The sequence below is a fragment of the Pangasianodon hypophthalmus genome, chromosome 20 (genome assembly GCF_027358585.1).
Source record: "Pangasianodon hypophthalmus isolate fPanHyp1 chromosome 20, fPanHyp1.pri, whole genome shotgun sequence".
NCBI classification, from domain to species: Eukaryota; Metazoa; Chordata; class Actinopteri; order Siluriformes; family Pangasiidae; genus Pangasianodon; species Pangasianodon hypophthalmus.
In genome coordinates, this window is record NC_069729.1 from 16,919,295 (window position 1) to 16,943,212 (window position 23,918).

Here is a 23,918-nt window from a genome sequence, read left to right on the forward strand (position 1 = left end):
TGCTGTAAGTAAACAAAGTCAGTTTGTTTATTGGTTTCCAAGCCACATTTAAAAAAGATTTTCGGCTAAGCAACTCAAGACACTTTCTGGTATCAGAGGTTCAGAGATGGGACCGAGTCATTGTTTCGCAAGTAACCAGTAAGTCCCAAGTCAAGACTGATAAGTGCACATCAAGTTACAAGTCCTTAACTTTAGGTTTCGAGTCCTAAACAAGTCATAATGTGGCTTTTGCAAAGTGCCTCTTTTGACCGTGAATGTGCGGTCTTTCAGCTTTGTCGCTTTGTCTAGTGCAAGGTGATTGGCTGTCTGGTCAGTTGAACACTGGAAATGCTGATTTGCTGAAAATGAATTGTTTGTTTGAAAAAGAAAAAAAAGAAAAGAATACTGATTCAGTGCACACCTGACAGAGGGGGGAGACAGCATGCCACCCTTCCCTCCCTGAGAGCGAGGCCAATTGGACTCCAGGCCACAAATGGCTTAGGCATCATCGGGATTAAAACCTGCGACCTCCAGATGACAGAGCAAACACTCTTCCACTGTGCCACTAAAGAGCCACAACACTGTTATTATGCTGACTTTAGGGTTCCATCGGTAGGAGAGTTTCACATTACGATAATCATCTCAGAAAATATCACGGTTTCATGGTACACGGTATTTACACAATCGTTATTATTATTATTATTTACACAATTACTTTATCATAATTGAAACGTGGGACCATTTTTTTTTTAAACGGAAGTATGTGTAAAAACGTCTTTCACTCAACCGATTCAGTCAAAAACACGGGTTTGTTCAGTACCGAAACACCACTCTGTTGCTCGGAGACACCACCTTCGTTACTGTAACAACCAATCCCCATACGTGATAAACGTAATTACAGTCCAGACTGTGTAACATGCGTGTAATTTGCACGGTGGACACTCCGCTCTTTGATGTAAGCTAGAGAGACAGACGTGAGCTGCATCAGCGTACAAATAACACTTGTGGCACAAAATAGCCAGCTGTAGAAACAACTAATAAGTACACTTTAATGTCTTACAGAGACGATAAAGCCAACTTCTCAGAGCAGAAGCGTTCAGCTTACCCGAGTTAGAGTCTGGAAATGACAGGTAGCAGATGCTCATTTTCTGAAATGGGAAAAAAAATTTAAAAAATCAGGAAAATTAGCAAAGGGTTGCTGGCAAGAGAAATACAATACACTAAACAAACAAACAAACAAAAACAACGATAAACATATAAACAGAAAAAGATAAACATATAAACAGACAGACAAAGGCAGAGAGAGACAAACATAAACGAACAGACAAACAAACAAACAAAAATATAAACACACAAAGTTAAACATATAAACAGACAGACAGAAAGTCAGAGAGACAGACAAACAAAGAGAGAGACAGAAAGGCAGAGACAGACAAACATATAAACAGACAAACAAACAAACAAACACCTACCTCTTTCTCTGTCAGCTTTGAATGGTGAGGGTATATAACCTACAAAATAATGACAACAAATTACTCATTAGCTAATCCTAGTCCATCATAAAATATCTGAAAAATCACATTTGTCACTCAACAACTGGCAATATTTAGTGTGAGAGAGCGCTATGATCTCTGAAGCCAGTCCAAATCCAATCTACTAGCCCGCTTATTCAACACATCCAGCAATACTAAAGCGCTGTTTTAGGAAAATGATCAACAGTGGGGAGGTTTGATTGATTATTAAAGTAGATTATTTTTTGATAACAAACAGCTTGTCACGAAATGATTTATTCCTCTTATACCACTGCAATTTGACAGCCATCACATTTTATTATGAATTAAAGAACAACGCACACTTTTTATCTGTTTATAGTTACATTTAATGAGAGTCCACAAAGCAAGTTTAAGCATATGCGAACAGTCATTCTCTCACATTCTCTTTAAGTCAGTGATGTTTGTTACTGAGAAATAGATGAGAATTTTGTTATTATTAATAAGAAGAACAAGAAGAAGAAGAAGAAGAAGAAAGCAGTGCTATGTGTTATGAATAAGTGAAGAACAATACTTATTCAGACTTTTACAATAACAACAATTTAACTTCCTGGGATTGTGAGTAAATAAATTACATTTTGTCACTGTTGTGAAAGTAATGATGATACACATGATGTTCTCAGAACAGTGAGTCATAAGAACAGTGCGATATCACACACCCTAACAGCTAATACACGCAGCTTAATCACATGTTAAATCTAAATGTTTAATGACATCGAGCTCAGCCTAAGAAACCGCCTAAAGGTGTGAAAACATCTACAGCTAGCTGTTTGCCAAGAGATGGAAGAGACGGACATGGACACGGTAGCAGCGAGTCCCGCATCTGCTATTTATCTGTGACATACAGAGATTCGTTCCACATTAACACAGGACGAGTTTACCGTCCACACATCAAACCTGAACCAGCCAAGTGATGGAGAGAGTTACACTGAGCTGGAGCAGGTGCGGTGAGGAAGAGGAGGAACATTCAGAATAATGCTGACTGACACACAGACAGAGAAATGGGCAGATAGAAAGACGGACACAAAGAAAGATAAACATATAAACAGACATAGAGAGACAGACACAGATCTTCCAACAGCCAATGATATCCAGCGATAGATAGAAAGACAGAAAAATACACTAACACATAAACAGATAGACAGACAGACACACGCAGATAGACAGACAGATAGAAAGAAAAACAAACAGAGAGAAAGACAGACAGGTAGATGATCATGCATAGACAGACCCAAAGAGAGACAGAGATAGACAGAGAGACAGGCACAAATATAATCAAAGAAAGAGATGGACTGATGAACATAAAGATAAACAGAAAGACAGACCAAAAGACAGACAAACATATAAACAGACAGAGAGATATACAGAAAGAGAGCCAAAGACAATCTTAAAAAGACAGATAGGCACAAAGAGAGACATGGAAACAGATAAACAGACAGAGAGATAGACAAAACGACAGTCACAAATATAATCAAAGAAAGAGATGGACTGATGAACACAAAGATAAACAGAAAGATAGATAGAAAGATAGACAAACAAACAGAAAAAGAGACAGAGGGACAAAGAGACAGAGGGACAAAGAGACAGAGGGACAAAGAGACAGAGAGTTAAAGATAATCTTAAAAAGACAGACAGACACAAAGAGAAACAACATGTAAAGAGATAGACAGATTGAGAGACAGATAGAAAGACAGTCAAAAAGATAATCAAAGACACAGACCAGTGGAAAGACAGACAGACAGAAAGACATGTAGAAGGACAGAAAGAAAGACAGTCAAACATATAAACAGACACAGAGCTAGCTAGAAAGACAAACATATAAATAGACAAAAAGAGAAGCATATAAACAGACAGACAGAAAGGCAAAGAGACAGACAAACAGACAGACAGAAAAACAGACAAAGTCAGAGAGACAGATCAACATAAACAGACAGACAGAGAGAAAGGCAGAGACAAAGACAAACATAAACCGACAGACAGACAGAAAGATAAACATATAAACAGACAGAGAAAGGCAGAGAGACAAACAAACATAACCAGACAGACAAATAAACATATAAACAGACAGATAGATAAACAGACAAAATCAGAGAGAGATAGAGAGACAGGCAGAAAGGCAGAGAGACAGACAGATAAACATATACACAGACACTGAAATTACAGGAAAAGACAGACACAGATGAAGGAATTACAGAAAGACAGACAGGATGCTCGTGGAGAAGTGTGTTCTAACGTTAAACACACACACACACACACACACACACTTGCTTCAGGAAAAGGCTGTAATAGAGAATAAGGTGAAGCAGTTTAGTAAAATGAGCTGTAAAGTGTTTATTATGGTGTTTTTCTGTAAAAGCTTCAGCTCGTGCTGATAAAAGAGTACATTAGCTCGCTAAGCTAAGCTAAGCTAGGCTATCCAGTTATTATAGCTTCAGCTGTTAGCTACCCAGCTAGCTAGACAGGCCACAGACAATGCAGACTGAATTTTAAAGGAATATAAATAACTGTTTACAATGTGAAACGGAGCAGCTCACCTCCACGGCCTGGCCGAGCTCCAGGTCGAAGCCCACCACACAGATGCAGTGAAGCCAGGCGGAGAAGCGGTCCCACGGCAGCAGCAGCTGCTCCGGCTCCCCATCCCCGGGCCCGTCAGCGGGCATTTCCTCCGCCGGAGATATTCTCAAATCCTCCTCGTCCTGAGTCACTTCGGCTTCTTCAGTTTGCTCCGCTATTTCCTCCGACCCTCGTGAGGCCATGCTCGGTGACCAAAATACACGGGATTCTTCGCTTGGTTACTTACCGTCACGTCTGTCTTTACTCACCCAAAGCGAAGAGCAGCTTACGCCGCTAACACAAAGGCACATTCCGGACCGAGGGTTACGCTGCTTACGTAGGCGACGCGGAGGTCCTCGAATACCGGGGAGGTTCGGAGAGGCTCAGAAAATTCACAAATCTTGATGTAATATACTTCCTGGAGAAATGATTGTATATACAGTGTAGATCGAATGTTTTGTTAGTTCCGGGTTATTCCAGCACAGCGGAAATATAAACTACGCAGCTGGAATCTGATATTATATAAAATTAATATTCAAATAAAATGTCTTATATGGTAATAACGCAAAGACAATATTAACAACAACAATGAATCCCTTACAGCTTTTATATTTTCTAACGATATATTCTGTCTTTCCTCTGTGTTTATCTGTTTTACCTGACTCCGCCTACTTTTTCTTAAAGGGGCCTGTCATGATTAAATATAGTCGTTCGTTCAAATAGTAAAGTACGTGTTGTGAAAATATACAAACTAAAAAATCTATTTTTATTTTTTTAAATAACATTTTTGCCTGTTTATAATCACATTTGGCTACAATAATGGGCCATAATGCGAAAGTCAAATAGACAGCTGCATTCATGACTTCTATTTTTTTTTTTTTTCAAGCATTTCAAGTATGTAATGCTCTACTGGTTTCATGCTGTTTCCTCCAAATACCAAACAGGGTCAGGTGAAAAGCTGTTACTCTTTCATTCATATATATATATATATAAAAAAAATAAAAAAAAAGCACGAAATTTACAGTTTTGTCAGTCCTTTTTCGCAGTTTGTACTTTGATTGAACAGTCTACTCTTTGTGTATATACTTTTAGTTTCTACAGGCATTTCTAGGAAGGAAAAGGATAATAGAGTAAATAGAGTAATCCACCTTGTTCACGTTCGTTACAGCTGCAGCTGTATTTCATGTGTGCCTTCTCAGTCACTGCTGATGACGTGTTACACGTGTGTGAAAAATATCAGCCTCAATGGAGATCAAAGCTAGGGGGCGTGTCACTCTTTCTGTTTTCATCTGACGTGACTCTTACTGATAGGCTCCAAGAATCTACACTCTGGGCTGGAAAGAAATCAGCTTCAGCCTCGCTTTGCTTCTTCGTACCATTTTTTATTGATTTTTATGTGATCATGAGTGGTGATGTTGTGCTTGGTTCCGCAAGACATTTTGTTAATAATCTGAGCGAATAATCTAATATGGGTGCCAAAAATGAAATGTTTTATTGATGTCTTTTTATCTTTGAAAGACAGGGGCTGCTCCTGCACATAGATAATGGATAAATAAATAAAGTGCATTCATTAAATACTTTACTAAAAATAAAAATACATACCAAAAAACAAAGTCACAAAAATCACGAGGTGCATGAATGAGAGGGACTGGAAACTTTCTCATGCATAGTAAAAAATAAAACATGTTTTGGTTTTTATTCTTACTTCCTCCTGCTTCCCACCTACGTAATCTGTGGTATTGTGGGAAGGTTCTGAAACTATTGCATAAATGACTATTTTTTTATATAAAAGATCTCAGTGGATCCACTGAGGATAAATATGAGAATTTTAGTAATGTCATGTCTTCTGTGTTTATGATGGTGCAATGCTCTATTGAGCAGTCTCAAACATGCCAAAGTGAATTCCTGTTCCTGACAAGTATTGGCAAATAAAGTTATTCTGAAATGGCTCAGCTCATAGTGCCTGTTTTTTCACACTGATTTTTTTTTTTTAAATAACAACAGTTTCACACTAAAAATACTAAACAGATTGAAGATTTGACGTACAATTAAAATTAAAAGAAAAAATCTTATTTTACTTGAATAACATTTGCAATAAATAAATAAATACATTAATGCAATAAATAAATATTTAATAAAAATTACAATAAATAAATACATTCATCCTTTATTAAAAACATTTAGTTCATGATTTATTTAAAAAAAAAATTTTAGATATATTAAAAAATATATTAATTTAGTCTCTCTATATTCTTCACTCCACTTGGTGGAGTTTCACCAGCCACAAAAAAATTAGTCTGCACCAGTATTATATACAGGATTAAGGGACACATTGACGCCCACAGACATGAGCTTCGCTCCCATTGGTTGGCTTTATGGCCTGATGTCTTCGATGATTGGATAATCTGTAGTTCGTCACTGAAAGGTCCCGCCCTCTTGTTACCTCTGGGAAGACTCGAGCGCGAGCGCGACCGTTGGCCAGTTTCTGTGTATTTTCATTCCAATATGGCGGCGTACATTAAGTAAATAAATCAATAAAACATACAGTTTAAAAGTTTGATAAACTGTTCAAGGAATATGACAGTTTGTAATCGTTTTAGTTTTTGTGTTGTTTTGATGAGGCGGACCTGCACAAATTAAAAATAAATTTATTAAAATAAAAATGTATTTCATGATTCATTGAAAGATGCATTGATGGATTGAATTATTAGACATATTTTAACTCCATGGATGTCAGAGTGGGGTCCGTGATGTATTTCCAGGGAGTCCTTGACTGCTTTTCAGATATCACACTAATTATTTAGTTATAATAGTTGTAAGGCTAATTGAGTGGACACCTGAAATGAAAGGAGTTCCCTTCAAATTCAGTAAATAGAGAAAGCCTATAAATAATGTTTATTTTAATCTAACTGTGAATATGATGTCATTGTTTCAGATGTACATCTGGGTGAGTGGAAAGTTCGAAAATATAAAGCTCTAATGGCTCACCATATAATAAATTCATATGGTTGTTAATATATATTTGTACTACTCTAAAAAAATTAAACCCCTGCATTAAAAAAAAATAATATATATATATATATATATATATATTCATTTATATATATATATCTATATATATTTATTTTATTTATATATATTAAATGTATCACAAGTATTATGTACGCCAATAGGAAGGTAGCCATGGGTTACACATGAACGTTGTTCCTATTGGTTAACTTCGTGGTCCTATTCCTTCGATGATTGGCTACTTCTTTAGTGCGTCACTCACATGTCCCGCCCCTCGGAAGACTCATGCGCGAGCGCGGCGCTTGGCCGGTTTGTGTGTGTTTTCATTCCAGTATGGCGGCGCTTGTTGCGGAGGAGGACAACTTACTTTAAAATTGTCCGTCATATAACTCGGATGGTTTGGAGCACTTTATTTACTTTGTTTTGATCTTCATTTGGACCGGGGGGACCTGGGTGAAAACCCGTAGACTAACCCGAGTTTTGTGGAAAAAAGAGGAGAATTAAAAACAGAAACGCTGCTGCTGCTGCGACGGAGAGTCGACTCCGAGTCTATTAGCACAGGTTGCTAAGCTAGCGCTAAAGCCGTAACGCGGCTAGCTAACGGGCTACGCGGCTTCGCATTCGAGTGAGTATCTCAAGGAGAAAGTTCATGACTTGTAGTTTAACGAATGGGATAACACAGTAGGTACGTTATTTAGGAATTTGGGATTATAGAACAGACTCGTTAAAGCTGAACTTTACTACCTCGCGAGCTCTGTTAGCTCTGTTTCTCCAAGTTACTCTGCAGGCAGCTAAGCTACTTCCAGACGCCGTAGTTGTGCTAGCGCGCTCGTGCACTTAGCTAGCTAACATGCCGACCAAACACTTCATTCTGTATGTGTGGCCTGGTTGAGCGTTAAATCCTGTTAGCCGTGATAGATTATGTTTAGAGGCAGGTGTATGTTTTGTATCAGAGCAGAGTTCAGCCTAAGCTAAGCTGGGTTCATCTTGTGTCTTGAGATAGTAACCTCATTTGGCCTTAAACCATATTTGTGAATCATTTTGACTGGAAACAACGCGAACCGATTCGTGAACCGAGCCAACAGGTTACCAAGCGCGAGACATCTCACATTTTATAGGCTATCAGATTGTTTTTAGGAGTTAATGTTCAGATTTTTGATGAAGCAAGGGTTGTGTGTAAGGATCGTGGTTCTTGCCCTGAGTTGTAAGTTAGAGTAACATTTCCATGCTTAAAGGCGATGCAAAGTTTGGAGCTGCAGTCCTTGGATTTCGTTTGACATCATGGTGGATTTGGAAGTCGGGATTGTAAGAAGAAGAAGGAGGCTCGTAGAGGACATTATGTAGTCGGATTATTTGGAAACGCAGCCTGTTTTTCTGCACCGTTTTTTTGTAGTATACGATGCACATTTATCTGGGATCCGCGAGCAAAACGCGACGTCGGCTCCTTTATTTTTAAAAAAAAAATAGACAGGAAAATCAGAAGGTGTGTCACTCTGGATCAAGAAGCCCTGCCTTTCTCCTCTGGTTGGAGTAGTACACTCAAGCCGTCATCAATGCCTTCGGCGCTGGCCGTGTTCACCTGCCGCCCGAACTCGCACCCGTTTCAGGAGCGCCACGTCTACCTGGACGAGCCGGTGAAGATCGGGCGCTCGGTCGCGCGCTGCCGCCCGGCCCAGAACAACGCCACCTTCGACTGCAAGGTGCTCTCCAGGAACCATGCCCTCGTCTGGTTCGACCACAAGACAGGCAAGGTGAGGCATGCTTTATGCTTTCTGTGATTTTATAAACGCTGTGACGCTTTTCGCCAGGTTTACACGCCAAACAGGCCCGCGCGGGCTCTCCTGCCTGTGCAGCTCATATGCAAATCACAAAACCGTTGCCTGTTTAGAAAGCTCCTTGCTTCCTTTCTAAATCACATTGGACTTCTTGTTGCACAATGTCAAGGTTGTGGATTTACATAAGCTGCCATACATCACTTTGATAGCACCCTATACCCAAAAGTTTGTTGACACCTGAACATCATACCCATGTGCTTGTTCAACACCCTCTTTCAGATTTATGGTATTTGGCCGAAGCCCTTATTGCAGAGTGACTTATATTTATCTCTTTTTATACCATTGAGCAGTTGAGGGTTAAGAGCCTTGCTCAAGGGCCCAGCAGTAGCAGCTTGGCAGTGCTGGGGTTTGACCCCTCAACCTTCCGATCAGTAGTCTGTCTTTACCACTGAGCTACCACTGCCCCTATTTTGCTGTTACAATAACCTCCACTCTTCTGGGAAGGCTTTCCACTAGACATTTGTACTCATTCAGCCACGAGCATTAGTGAAGTCAGACACTAGTGTAGGGCGAGGAGGCGTGGAGTGCAGTCAGCGTTCCAGTTCATCCAACACAAAGGTGTTGAGTGGGGTTGAGGTTAGGACTCTGTGCAGGACACTCCAGTTCTTCCACTCCAAGCTTGTCAGACGATGTCTTCATGGAGCTCGCTTTGTGCACAGGGGCATTGTCATGCTGGAACAGGTTTGGTCCTCGTAGTTCCAGTGAAGGGAAATTGTAATGCTACAGCAAACAAAGACATCCTATACAATTGCATGCCCCCAACTTTGTGGCAACAGTTTGGAGAACAACAACATATGGGTGTGATGGACAGGTGTCCACATACTTTTGGCCATATAGTGTATGTCAGTCAATAGAACAGTTAGAACAGTGCCTCTCAACTTGTGTGTATGATTTAAAAAACGTTATGGTGATGGAAACCCACATTATCATAGTTATTATATTTAGGGATTCAAGCACAGTAAACTTAACCATATTACACTTGTCCTTGTGGGAGCTGTAGTTATAGAAACGATGATATATTATAACAAATTATAACAAATTGATCAACAGCTTCTGACCAATTGAGAATTCAGCAGCACTGATGCTGATGAATAACGCCATGGGTTTACTTCTGAGATATATACATACATTTTATGTCTATCTATATATATATATATATATATATATATATATATATATATATATATATATATATATACATACATACATACATACATACACACACACACACACACACACACACACACACACATATATATATATATATGCATATGCATACATGCATGCATACATTTTGTCATAGCAAACTACTGATTCAATATCAAAACCAAATCTGACCGGAAACACTGGATTGCTATTGGATTTGACAATTTATTTATTTATTTTTTTGCTGTGAAAGCATGATATTTTGACCAGCATGGCACGCCCCTTGGACAGAAATACAGGATGCAGCATTCCTTTAAAGCTCACCATCACTGACCCTTTAATGTTTCTCGTAACTCTGTAACAGAAGCTCGGAGAGAGTCGGCTCGGTTACCCTGTGGACCACAGTATCGGGTATCAGCTATTGCCCAGAGCTAGGGCGTGATAAATTACGTCACAACACAACTCTGCTGTAGATATCCTAAGTAATTTTATAACATCGATTGACTCCTATGTAACTCACAGTAGATTTGCAGATGTATTTCTTTAAATTATTTATTTTTCTAAATCCTTGTAGATTCTAGGTCTCACTTTTGATGAATCATTTGAAAATGATTTGGTGTATCATGGTATAATATTTTGCCATATCGTATCCATACACAGATCTTTGATATTTATATTGAAAATGGAATAGGTCGGACCAATAATAGTACGTCTCGATCGCTATACAGAAGAGATTATATTTACATGGGTTCCTGGGGAAGCTTCCTATTTTAAGTGCTTGTCTCTGTCCTCCTCTGAGAAAGTTACAGGCCAAATTACTTTCTGTTTTTTCTCCAAACTTAGCAGTCGTCTGATAATTTTTGTCCTGGACACATGTCAGTGATTTTCTATGTAAATATCGCCTTGTGTTGGAAAACATGATGTTTTACTGCTGCTACTTGCAGTGTTTAGTCTTGTAGTGTGCATATCAGTGACCCTTCTCCTGATTTTAAACACTTCCTGAGACATGGAATGAAAAATGGACGCTTCTCATAAACTTTGATGATTGTTTTCTTGTATTTTCAAATTGTTGCTGGAACCATTGTTTCGTCCCAGACCGAAATAAAAGCCAGTGCCTCTTCAACTGATTGGACTCCATGTTGACCACATGATGCAAACATCCATGCTTGTAGAAAATACAGCTTACTAGAAACTCACTCCTTCTGTGGTAATTTCATTGCTGTCTGGATGCAAGGGTTTTATTGCTGATGAAATGTTATAAACATTTTCCAAATAGTTTCATTTTTCTTCGTAAATATTTTTTTGGTACATAAAAAAGAACATCTTTCATAATGTTGCTCTTTTCTAATTTGCAAAGTATTAGTGAAACAAAATGGGTATATAAAACTGTCTTAACGTAACACTATACAGTATGTTTCATGCCATATTCTTCTTTTGTGAAGAGAAAAGCAGGTGCGTGTTTCAGCAAGTTGAACAATGAACACGTTTTCCATCCTGTAATCCTCTTTGCTGATGTTATCAGACATGGCCGAGGAAAGGACTTGTTTTGGCTGGTAGTTTTGTGTCTGTGGCGCAGCTGGCAGTCTTGGGATTTGACCGGTTTGTCTGTAGGGAGTTGCCCAGGTATACAAATAGGCAACTATATATGAAAAATAGCTGAGCAAAGGTCTGACACTGAGTAGTTGCTGCTTGTGGTTTCTTTATGCATAATAGTTGTATTCCTGGGTGTTATGTAAAGAATAACGCACGACAGATTGTGCTGTTATACGAAAATAATGCACGCCTGGGGTGTAATGCGGCACAACATGCAAGTGGAGTGCCGCTACCCCTGAAGTACACTCTTAGTAGCACAGTCTGCAGTGTGTTGTTCCATTTATACCACAGCGATTTGCCAATATTTTCAATGTCTAATTTATTAATAAACGACTTCTTGTGCATTTTAACGGTTCGTAGTTAGATGTAATTCTCTGGAACATGCGAGGGACCAGTTAGTTCCTGTTCTCACTTGCGTTATAACTGTGATAATCAGTCATTCCCTCACCAGTTTAAAAAAAAAAAAAAAAAGAAAAGCCACCCACCTATCTCGCATTTTCTGGTACTGTGGTATAATAACATATAACTTCACTGTTGTTAATGTCGTGGTTCTTGTAATAACACATAACTGACATTAGTGCACATGAAGGAATGAAGTTATGACTCGTATAGAATTTGTATAGAGTTTTATGATCAGTGCTGCCTGTTCACTTTACCTGTGCTGCCTGCAGTGAGCTGTGTATCTGTATGCAAATCATGTTTTTGGATACCGTCACACTTCATTCATTCACTTCTGTGAGCTGGTTTTATCTGTTATTGAAATAAAGGTGTTGTATGATTATTACAGTCTGCCTCTGCAGAGATTTATTTGCGAACTTCACAGTAAAACCCGAGACTGTCGTTAGTGCACTGTCTCAACAAGAAGTGGTTGAATGTTTGTTTTGTAGGATTTATATGGAATTATCATTATTGTGGATGTTAGACGGTTGTCAGACAGCAGCAAATCATTTTAAATAAGATTAAAAATGTTGAAATGAAAACGAGGTACTACGTTATTTCCACATGTTTAGAAGCAAATTAAAAGCCTTCCTGTTTGGATGATGTCGATCCTTATCACCCTACACACTCCTTTGCATAAAGCTGAGCTCTGCTGAGCTTTCGTTTGTGAGCCAGGTTTCGGTTTTGAGCTTGCAAGTGGACACACTGTTAGAGCAGTGGCTCATAAGCCTAGTCCTGTAGTGTCCCGATCCTAAAGCCATTTAAAGCCACTCTCCCGGGTACGTGGTGCACTGCTGTTCACCGGTTAATGAAATAAATACTATTAATGTATGACAGGTCGCTGGGTGTAAGACATGTACTGCATTCATTTATAAGTTATTATTTGGTCAAAGAGCGTAGTATTCACAAATTACTACTTCAAAGACGGCAATGTGTTAGCTTTAGTGTAGCGTGTCTAAATGAAATACAGATTAAAATTCATTGCTTCAGAACATTTACGAATGTCAGTCACAATCCATGGATGTGAATCAGCATAGAATAATTTCTCAGGTGTTGGGAAATAGTAAGGTGTGGCTTTGAAATTAAGGGTCAACATGTCTCTTTGAGAGAGCTCCGTGAGGCTGTTTATCCTGTCAGACACATTCACACATTTCTGCTCTAGACCATGAGGAAGGTTTTGTTTTTTTTTTTTTTCCTGCAGGTAGGTTTCCCGACAGTGCAACAGACAAAACTGAAAAGTGGCCTGTTCTTTGTCTTTGGTATCAAACTTCACACTGAATTAGACAATCTGGATGTTTTTATGTTCAAACATGTGTTACAGTGGTTATATTTGGATAATGTCAATTTTTATTAGCACCAGTTGTGTGACAGCTGGTTCACATGATCTAGATAATTATTTATTTATTTATTTTTTTGATATGTCCTTTGGCTTTCATGTGTATCACCAAGAATGCATAAACCAGCATTTCTGCCTAATTCATAACCACATTAATCCGCAGGCGTCTTCTGGTAGCATAATGCCTGTTTGTGCTTGATGTCGTGTTCAGATTGTTGATTTTAGCCTGTGCTTGTCACAGCAGGTACAACCTGTTTCTAATCCCACATTGCCTGGGACATCCAATGTACTTAAAACTTTTTTTGACTGGAAGCATGGTCAGCTTGATCTTTTAGCCCCGCCTACACACAAAGATCATTTTTAATAGTTTTTAACCCCTCTTTTTAACCAGCAGTTTTGGAAAATATCTCCACACTTAAAGGCAACACAAATTAAAAAAAGTCAAATAAGCACGCCAGCCCAGTGATAGTGTATCATAGTATGTCAAACGCCTCAAGAATAACAAAATAAAACAAACATGAGGGTTCTTATCTGTGGACTGATGATTATGTGGAACTGCTGCTTAATGTTACACTCGAATACAAAGTTCATAAGACCCTTATCCAAAATCTTATGCAAAGAGTTTATCCAAAATCTCTGTTCACAGTACAGATTGCAGTGCTGGTGCGGTCCAATTTCAGTCCAATTTACTGCTCTGTCACTGAGCTTTATTATATTGGTATTGAATTAGTAAGAGCATTAGTCAGATTTTTATATTTTGCATTGTTTATTGCAAGTAGGTATCAGCAGTGTGTTTTCTACATAAACTCCATTTTGGTCAGCGTAAGTTTTCAAGTGCTTAACAACTGTCTGTTCTCCTCCAGAATAAAATCAATTCTAATTTATGTGAGGTTTTCATTTGACTCTCTGTCATGCATTCATATTTGTTGTGTGTTGAAAATATTATTTTTCATTTCATTCAAGGGTGTATCAATACACACCAGTCAAGATTCAATTCGATTCATGATACTGGCTTCACGATTCGATTCCCAGAGTAGAAAGTAGAAAAATTGTGACTGAAAAGACATAATTAATAGAATGCTGATCTTGTACATTTCCGCATTTTTGCATCACAGCGCATTCAGAAATTAAGCGTTTTCATGTATAATAGTTGACTGCTGTTATATATGATCCACCTGTGCAGTGTTTGGAAACAGCGTCTTTCCTCATTTTGTGTTTTATTGAACGGACTGCTAGAGAAGGACTGTAGACATCATCTTGGCAATCTGGCGCTCACTGGCCCGCTCTCAGGATAGAAGTTTCAAAACTCTTAACGCAGTGCCAACTAAGAATCAGCAGTCGATCACACGCTGATGATCCGGCTCATCTGTGTGTGTCCTGGCATTACAGGAGACCTTTCTCGCTGGAATAATACCGAATTCACTTGTGTGTCATCGTTTTCATTTTGATGGTTTTAGCAGAGCGTCTGTTATTCCCAGTCTAACAGGGCTAGTAGTTTAAGGGAAATGAAGTTCCCAGGAGGAGAGTGATGTCATCACAGACGTCTTGGTTTAATCAGTATTTCCAGGCAATGTGTCGGTAATGTATTATTCCCAACACATCCATGAACACGCTGGCTTTTTGGAAGTGCTTTTGAGGTTACTGTCATATTCAGTTGTGGATGGATGAATAGCTGCACCAAGTCTGTGATGTGATGGCTCATCCCATTTCTACCTCTACATCCTCCGGCATACCTGAGCTTCCTCTGACAGCCAGGAGATATTTACATACAGGTTAATGGCTGCTTTTATGTTGCAGTGTGAGCATGCTGCTTCCTCTGCTCTGGCGTGAACGAGTATAGCTTTTTCCTGCAGGTCTAATCCAGTCCAGCAGCTATGCTCAGTTCCTCAGTAGGAACAGAAAATGCTCTTGTCTTTGTCAGTAAGTGCTGAGTGGTTCTAGGGTTCAGTGTAAAGAAGGAACCTTTTCATTTCTTGGTTCATTTTAAATGTCTATGTATGCTAATATAGACCAAAAAATATTTTGTCATTTCAGATCAGTTTACATGTAAATTCACTTTTAAAAACCATTGCGACACGGCCGTTTTATAAGAGAATTATGTTATTTTTATTTTCACCAGCCAGTAATGCGCCTGACTTCATAACATTTGGTACCTTACCAAAAATACTGATTAGTCTCGTGATTAGTGTACGCCACAAATAAATTAGACGAGACAGCAGGCAGATTCAATAAATTCCTCATAAAGTGATTGAACATGATGGAGAAAAACATGACAAGATGTAGGCTGTCTTGTAAACAATTCTAAAATTTTAGATTTTAACTTAACCAGGTAATCTAGGTTTTAATTTTAACTTGACGACAAAAATGAAAATATTTCTCCTGCTCAGACTTGTGTTTCCACCAGTGATCATGGTGGATAAGGAAAATGACATTATTTGTGATTGTTGATGTCAGTTTTATAGTTTATAGGCCACATTTACACTGAAGCAGCTTATAAGTCATGTTTTGTATACAGCTTCTGAAATGAGTGGAGGATAAGAATGGAAAAAATAGGAACCCAGTGAAACTGAAAGAGAAACAGGTTACCGTAGCAACCCTGCTGTAAACAGTGTTGGACATGGGGCAGAGGGTGGGGTAGGGCTGGGGAGTGATGTGATCGGTTTTAAAAGAATGTCATTATAATTATTATTTATATGATTATATGATATTTTTTGATATCACCAGCTCTAGGTGGAATAGGACAAACTATCCATAACCATAAAGGTGCTAATGAAATTAATAATAGGATTATGTTATCGATCCGTTTCATTCGCCGCCGTATTTCAGACCAAAAGACTCTGGAGTTATGACACATCGGTACGCCTTCAACGTGCTGCGATATGAGGTGCCTTAAAAAAATATATACTTTTACTCCGTTACCGAAGAAGATTTTAGCGAGAAAATTTGGTACCAACTGAACACTCTTTAATGAGCACTTCATATCAGGTGCAGTGGTTCGTTGGCTGGTCGCAATGGCTGTACAAGTAAACATGATCACCACCTGCCCTTATGCTGCTGGTCCTCCGTGAGCTGCCGAGGCATGGACTCTACAAGACCTCTTAAGGCGCCCTGTGGTATCTGGCACCAAGGTGTTAGCAGAAGGTCCTTTAAGTCCTGTAAGTTGCGAGGTGGAGGTGCCGCAGATCCCACAGATGCTAGATCGGATTGACATCTGGGGAATTTGGAGGCCAGGGCAATACCTTGAACTCCTCAGGGTTTCCCAGCTGAGCAGTGCCCAAAGCATCACACTCCCTCCACCAGCTTTTTTTTTTTTCCCCCCACAGAGCATCCAGGTAAACAGTGCATGAGTACCTAGTTGTCCATGTGATGTAAAACAAAACGGGACTCATCAGACCAGGCTCCGACTCAGTCGTCTTGCCATAAACATTTGTTCCCACTGTATCAAAGTTGCTCAGGTTTTCAGGCCTGTGCATTTCTTCTGCAGCCAACACGTCTACTACGAGAGCCGACTGTTCCTTAACGTCTAATATATCTCAGACTCTGACATACACTGTTATGTGCCAATCAACTTTATTCATTATAACCTGATTATGATGTCTGTGACAGATGTGTAGAAGTTTTAAGTGGGTTTTCCGAATAATAACCATAATCTTATACATATCTGTTGGTCATATCTACAGATCTGTCCAGACTACACATTGCACTGGCTAGTTTTAGCTCACAGGTAATGTCGTCACAAACCTTTGTTTCTATTTATAAAGCTTGATCGTGATACTGCTGTTTACTTACCAGACCAGAGATGACAAGACATTTTTATCTTTTAAGTGCCACAGCTGTGTTTCGACAAAACCAAATCAGTGATGAAGTACTGTTAGGGTTTTGTACTGGTTAAAGTGTTGTCTCTCGTACAGAGAAGGATTGTGGATTAAATATATGTAAATGTCAAAAAATAGCGAATTGTCTAGATTTGGCAATGTCTGTGCTGACTTCAGATCTTTACATATTTTTCTTGAGATTTGGTATGGCTCAAAACCAATGATGGAGGAATTACTTCTCAAAGTTTTTGAACCGCAGTTTTAATTTCAGGCAACTGTTCATGGAAATACAACAACACCAGAATACACATTGTACATAGAGATGTTCCCTATCACTTTAAAGTGATAAATTTTACAGGAAATCAGATTGTTGAGAAACATGGTGCTGTGTTAGTGTGTGTGTGTGTAGGTATGTTTCTGAGAAATTCAACTTTTACATTTTGTGACCGGTGATGTCACCCAGCACCACATTAATTTCTAACTTGGGAGACAGTCTTTGATTGCATGCTGTGTGACGTCATCCCATGTCATAAAACGTAAAGCTTCAATTTTAACCCGTTAGCGTTATGGCACAGCGTTGGTCCTGTATGGCCTCATTAGTGCGGGCTAAATCGTCATCTCTGACACTAATGAGCCTTCAGTTTTCCACCGTGTTTAAAACCTCTCCTCTGTTGCAGCTGTTTTCTGGTGCCACTTTTTGTGCAAATGAAAATGTGATGTCAGTGCTGAAAATAGGATTTGGAATCTGAATGTGTCCCCTGTCCGGAGTCTGTTGTTATCAGCAGCTCTGAGAAATGACACTTACTCAGCAGCTGACTGAAGCCACCAGACTCCACTGCCCAATGGGGAACACGCACACACGCTCACACACACACACACACACACGCGCTCACACACCCTTACCCTTCACTGCTCTGTGAGAAGCAGCTATACACAAAGCTCACTTGACCTGGTGCTATTTAAACTGAAATGAGTCGCATGTCTGGAAAAACTGACACACAGTTTCTGGATTTCTGAGTCGTCTTTTTTGCCTTTTGCAGATACTACAACTTGAAGCATTTCTAACATCACCTGCTTATAGTACAAATATTTAAATGTACCAATACATGCAGTAAAGCTTCCCACATCTGAGCTTGGGTAAGGAGCAGATTTAAGGCAGAGTGTGTTTAAATTCGATCTTCAAACGTCAGTGCCTACGTGAAAGCCTGACCTGACAGAGCATGGTCTGAGAGGTATGCAGAATCCGAATCTAGTTTTAAAGTAGCCATAGCGGGTCCAATTACAGCAAATTACACTTCCATGCCAAGAAAATATGTAATCATATTTTTATTATTATTATCATAATAATAATAATAATAATAATAATTATTATTATTATTATTATTATTAATAGTAAGCGAGCCCTAAATTTTCCATCAGTGATGGAAGACATTTGTTTACGGCTTTCGGGTACGTGTAGACAGACCGGCTTTCCTCCGTTTATACAGAACCTTTTCTTTTGTTATAATTAAATAATTCATTTTATTTGTCTTCATTTATGGCTTTGTGTTGCCTCACTTTCTCTATTTTTTATTTTCTTTAATTAATGCCAACAATATAAGACGATTGGGCTTCACGAAATGTTCTCGATGGTACTCTTTGTCCCTGACCTAGCGAGCTTCTATAAGTCGCTCTGAATAAATGTTATAAACGTAATAAACATAAGCAATTTAAATTTAACAGTATATTCCAGATATAAAAGCGCAGTAATCCACACAAATTATATGATTTGAAGGTTTTTGGAGGTTTACATTAGTTAGTCTTTTTATGTGGAAATTTACACACGCTCAGGAGCCTGAGTAGGATGCGAACCCTTTTCTGACTTTACAGGATTTTAATGAATACCAAATTTATTGTGTAAACGCCTGTAGTAATGATTCACGAATAAATCTGTCTGTATCCAGCTTGATAAATGAGCCCCACTGTTAGATGGCGCCTTTAAACATTTGCATAATTATTTAATAGATGTTTGGAAGTTTAGAACATTTAAGTACAGAAGAATTAGTCAGTTTATGCAACTATGTGGGTGAAATGCTGCTATCCTGTGGTTTAAGCTGTTCAATAAATGTATTATTATTATTATTATTATTATTATTATTATTATTATTATTTTTTAAGGTGTTTGAACCCATCCCCCCTCCCTCATTCCCACCCATGTTCACAAAGCTCTCAAACACAGACAGCTTTCTGGACCGGAAATCAGTTTTCCAGACAGGTTGTCTCAGACATTAATACATTTGTGCTGAGGTCATTATATATAATGTGCGTGTGTGTGTTTATATATATATATATATATATATGTGTGTATATGTATATATGTATGTGTATATATGTATATATATATATATATATATATATATATATATATATATATATATATATATTCCAGTTATTTGTACAAGTAGAGATGTAATTTTCACCTTCCATAGTGCAAACACATAGTGTAGCACTTCTCAAAGTTGGCTGTAAGATGTGTGTCATTAAACATTCATTAATATTTTAAGACTTTCAGATACATAAGGAATAAAACACAACAGGGCTTGCTGTTACAGGAAAATAATCCACCCCAAAGTATATGATTTTTTTCAGTTATTTCTCTTATACCACAGTGATATGCCGCTATTTTTAATTCATTAATGAATGTCACCTTTTTTAACCGTTTAGTGACAGTTCCTGTTATCAGTTACGTTTTAGCAGCTGTGAACGGATGTTCCTTCACTAGATTTCCTTTTCCCTCTTTTTTTTTGCTAGTAAGCACCAAAAACGCAGTTTGTCAAGTTAAACCCGAAAGCGCAAACTCTTCTGTCCTGAAGCCTCTTCTCCAGCAGAAGACTTACTGGCACTGGAGACTCCTTCCATAAAGTTACCTAAATGGCTCTTAACAGAAAACATCACAATATCAACAATTATTGTTTTTCTTTTAGGTCCCTGTGATTGAGCTGTTACTACAGGAAGGATCATTAGAGATGGGCCATGCAGTAAACAGTAAAAATAAATAAATAAATAAATAAATACAATACAATACATTGGCATTCAAATGGTATAGAATGTTCCCTGCTAAACAACGCTGCAATTTAATACACAAGGCTCTATAGGGCTTGGCACGGCATTCGTCATACATTTGCAGCAAAGCAGTTTGTGGGAAATATTTCCTTCCTGGGGTGTTGTACCTTGGGTAACTTCTTAACGAGCAACTTAAATCCGTCCTTTTCCACTGTTTAGATATGCGTTGTGTCCTTAGATAACAAAAACCCGACTGCTTCTTAATTTCATTCCACCGCTTGCTTTTTTGGGTATGTCTGACCTGGTACGTTCTCCTTTTCCCCCTCAAAGCCACAGGTGATACTATCATCATTCTGCGATAGTTAGGGGGTGCGATAGGACGATGGCATTTTACACACTATCATACAAGCCTAGTAGAAAGGATTAAGTGTCTTGGTACCTTTTTCCTCTCAAATGTTTTCCTTGCTGAGATCTTAAGAGTCGTTTCCTTCATTATAGCCAAGTTGAATGTTTTTTGCACAGTTTGAAAAGATAAAACAGGTGGGAGTTAAAGCTCAGTTGGTGATAACAGCCTGGCAGATGTGGCAGGATTTTTCTGTAATCCCAATCCTGTCATCTTTCACCTGGGTAGTTTTCCTCCGGTCATTTATTTGCCATGATAATGAAATGAAATAAAAAGGAGCTTTAGGCAGATTTCTTCAGTGTTGGTTCCTGCCTGAAGATTTCCCTTATAAAGTGCCTGTTTGAGCTTTTCAGCTGTTGCTAGGGACAGCCTAGGCATCGTTCCTTTCCTCAAGTCCACTTTTGGGTTTCTACGTTACTGTAAACACACTTATCACTGCTTATTCTTGGCATTAGAGCCAGAACTCCCACTGCAGATTGTATTGTTTACAGAGCGTGTGTTTTCTGCCATAGAGCTTTTTATTTTTTACGTCGTCTACTCTACCTTGTGACCATAATGGGCTGATTGTACTGATTTTACGAGGAAAAGGACATGCCGGGAAAGGAATGTGTTCCTATAAAAAGCACTGAGTCTTGAGCTAGTCTAGTGTGGAGCCATTGGGAGGCTTCTGAACTGAAAAAAAAGAAAAAAAACCCCAATATATTATTGAGCGAGGAAAATTGTAATGGAAATAGGCAAATTAATCAAATATTTGCCATTGTGCGATAAAATGATTATAAGCCTATTTCCAGACTTTTTGTCCCTAATTTGCTGTCTAATATAATATAATATTGATATCATGATTGTCACAAAACACTTTGGATATCGTGGCATCTTTTCTAAAATAATAATAAAAAAACTGTACATTTTTAAAAGACAGACAAGAAGCAGTTGTGATGTTAATTTTGTACTTAATTTTAAAAATAAAAAAAAAACTGTTAAATTTTTTTTCTTATAAATAAAAATGTTAATTTTTAAAATACATTTATAATAAATTTGTTTATTAGTAAGTTTATTATGAAGACATTTTTAATGAAACACTCCTGATATTTGTCACACCGCTCCACTCCGCTTATTTCTGAAAATAAAAATATTGAGCTTATTACTAGACAACTTGTGTTGTAATATCTAATATATCTCATTGGGAATGTGCTAAATATACAACTATTAAACCTTTTTCTAGACTTTTTTCCTCATTTCGAATGTGAAATTGTCTTGTTCTATTGATGTTTAATTTTGCTTTTTTTCATTTTTAAATGTAGCTTTTTTTTTGTCTTGTTCTGTTAGCATATAATTTTTTCCCTTCTAAAATTAAATGCATGAAATAAGCAAAATTATCTGTCAGTAGAGCAACATAATTTAACATCTGAAATGTTTTGAAGTAGGTTTAGTTATCTTATTGTTTTACAATAACCTCAAAATGAGAAATATTAGAGAAATATGCTTATAATTAAGATTCTTTAACTTGGTTAAGTATTATTTTTTGACGTTGTGAGAACCATATCATGCTTTGGATTTCATCACTGATGACATTTACATGCTTGCATCATGAGTATTTAAGCTGTATGCATATTTTCTGTCGTTTTGGAAGGACTCTTCACAGGTTCTCAGGTCTGTGTGTTAACAGTCACGCGTTTGATTGTGTGTTTTTTTTTTTTTTTTTTTTTTTTGTAATGTGTATAACCATATCGAAGTGATAAAATGGTTGTGCTGTAGTAAGTCTGGATAAAGACTTCATAGAAAGGCAGTACGGGTTTCCTCACGTGAGAAGTATTCTGGAGGCGTTCTGATGGAAACATGCGCGCGCGCACACACACACACACACACACACACACACACACACACACACACACACACACACACAGGCTAGTGAGCTCTTGGACTAGATCCAGAGAATGAGTCAGAGTATACTGTGTGGAGGGTCTCAGCTTCAGCTCTGACCCAGAGTTCACAGGAAACAGCTCGCTGGGTTCGGTGTTTATGGCGGCGAGCTCTTTGCTCCAGCAGCTATGACTAATCTTCTCCACACATTTGTCAACATTTGATGCTCCTGTATTACTTGAAATTTCTTTTCACACCGAGACATGCGAGTGACAGGAGCTCAGATTGAAACTGGGACAGAGTCTGGACTAGGTCATCTAATCCAGTGATTAGTAACCTGGCCTTCTAGCACTCTTCCACCTCCTCTCTCTGTCTCGTAGTGTTGCATTTTTGTCGATATACATACAGCAAGTGCAGGTTTAAGTGAACTGGTGCTAGATTGCCCAAGCTTCTGTATATAGAAAGGGGAAAAGAGGCCAGACATGCATAATGTACGTACGTATGTCGTACGTAATTACAGCGGAATAATCACCAGAAGTTGGTTACAAGTTGGCTTTTGCTGCAGTTACCTTTTTTCATTAATCAGGAATGAAGTCGGCTGTAAATAAACATAACGATTTATTAGCTGTAAAAAAATTAAAAAAAATTTTTTTTTAATTTGCGGCTTTATCTGTTTGGCAGCACATCCAAGGGAAGCTAAGATACATTAAAGACAGATGTTTAGTTGGTCTGCTCTGCAGGTTATTAGAATTTGTATATGATAGAATACAGACCAGAAGGAAACACACATGATGAACTACAACACTATTTTTTTTAGATTTGGAAGCTGTAGACACCAGGTTTTTTCCCCAGACAATTAAATCATCTGACTTGATCGACCTTGTGATGGTTGGAATCTAACAACAGTTCTCGATGCTCTTATCAATCGTCCAAATACTATTAGAATATATTGCAGGCAGGTACAAACAAAAATTGCATGAGCTGCATGAGTGTGATTAAAAAAAACTTTATGTACTGGAGTGATGTAGCTGAGGTTGAGGAACTGTAAGAGCCAGGATCCACACACTATGCTGATGATCATGGTGGTTCTCTGATGATCTGGAGTTTTCTCCAGTGTTTCAGGGGCAAACCCCTTCTGGTTTAGGCCACGCCCAGTCTGTGTTTAAATACAAATACAGTTAGGGATATTTGGAGCACTAAACTGATACGTATACAAATAGTAAGCAGCACTGTACAGCTTGCACTTGTTTTTATGTCGAAACAGCACGGAATATTTCTGCTTCAAGAATGTCTTGTTTTTTCTTCTTTTTTTAAAGATGTGTGTTTCTTCAGGGCTGGTTTTATTTTCAATTAAAGCTA

General features: G+C 38.3%; 2 protein-coding genes across 13 annotated transcripts in view; one reads left to right on the forward strand and one right to left on the reverse strand.

The window, feature by feature from the left end:
* Positions 1 to 5,323, reverse strand: part of dennd6aa (DENN/MADD domain containing 6Aa) — a 28,868-nt gene extending 23,545 nt beyond the window's left edge. Inside the window, exons 1-4 of one of the 2 annotated variants that reach the window (XM_034314320.2) lie at positions 5,231 to 5,323; positions 4,064 to 4,500; positions 1,452 to 1,490; positions 1,085 to 1,127 (exon numbers count right to left, since the gene is read on the reverse strand). In XM_034314320.2, coding sequence (XP_034170211.1) covers positions 1,085 to 1,127; positions 1,452 to 1,490; positions 4,064 to 4,285 — 304 coding nt within the window. In that variant the 5' untranslated portion in view covers positions 4,286 to 4,500; positions 5,231 to 5,323. Of the gene's footprint in view, positions 1 to 1,084; positions 1,128 to 1,451; positions 1,491 to 4,063; positions 4,698 to 5,230 lie in introns of those variants that run through there. The other variant, XM_026932708.3, reaches the window with a different exon arrangement.
* A 2,070-nt stretch (positions 5,324 to 7,393) lies between these two features.
* Positions 7,394 to 23,918, forward strand: part of slmapa (sarcolemma associated protein a) — a 56,221-nt gene continuing 39,696 nt past the window's right edge. For 6 of the 11 annotated variants that reach the window (XM_026932993.3, XM_026932996.3, XM_026932995.3 and 3 more), the window contains exon 1: positions 7,395 to 8,842. In XM_026932993.3, the coding sequence (XP_026788794.3) occupies positions 8,645 to 8,842 (198 nt within the window). In that variant the 5' untranslated portion in view covers positions 7,395 to 8,644. Of the gene's footprint in view, positions 8,843 to 23,918 lie in introns of all 11 variants that reach the window. The other 5 variants (XM_026932992.3, XM_026932994.3, XM_053226924.1 and 2 more) reach the window with 1 other exon arrangement.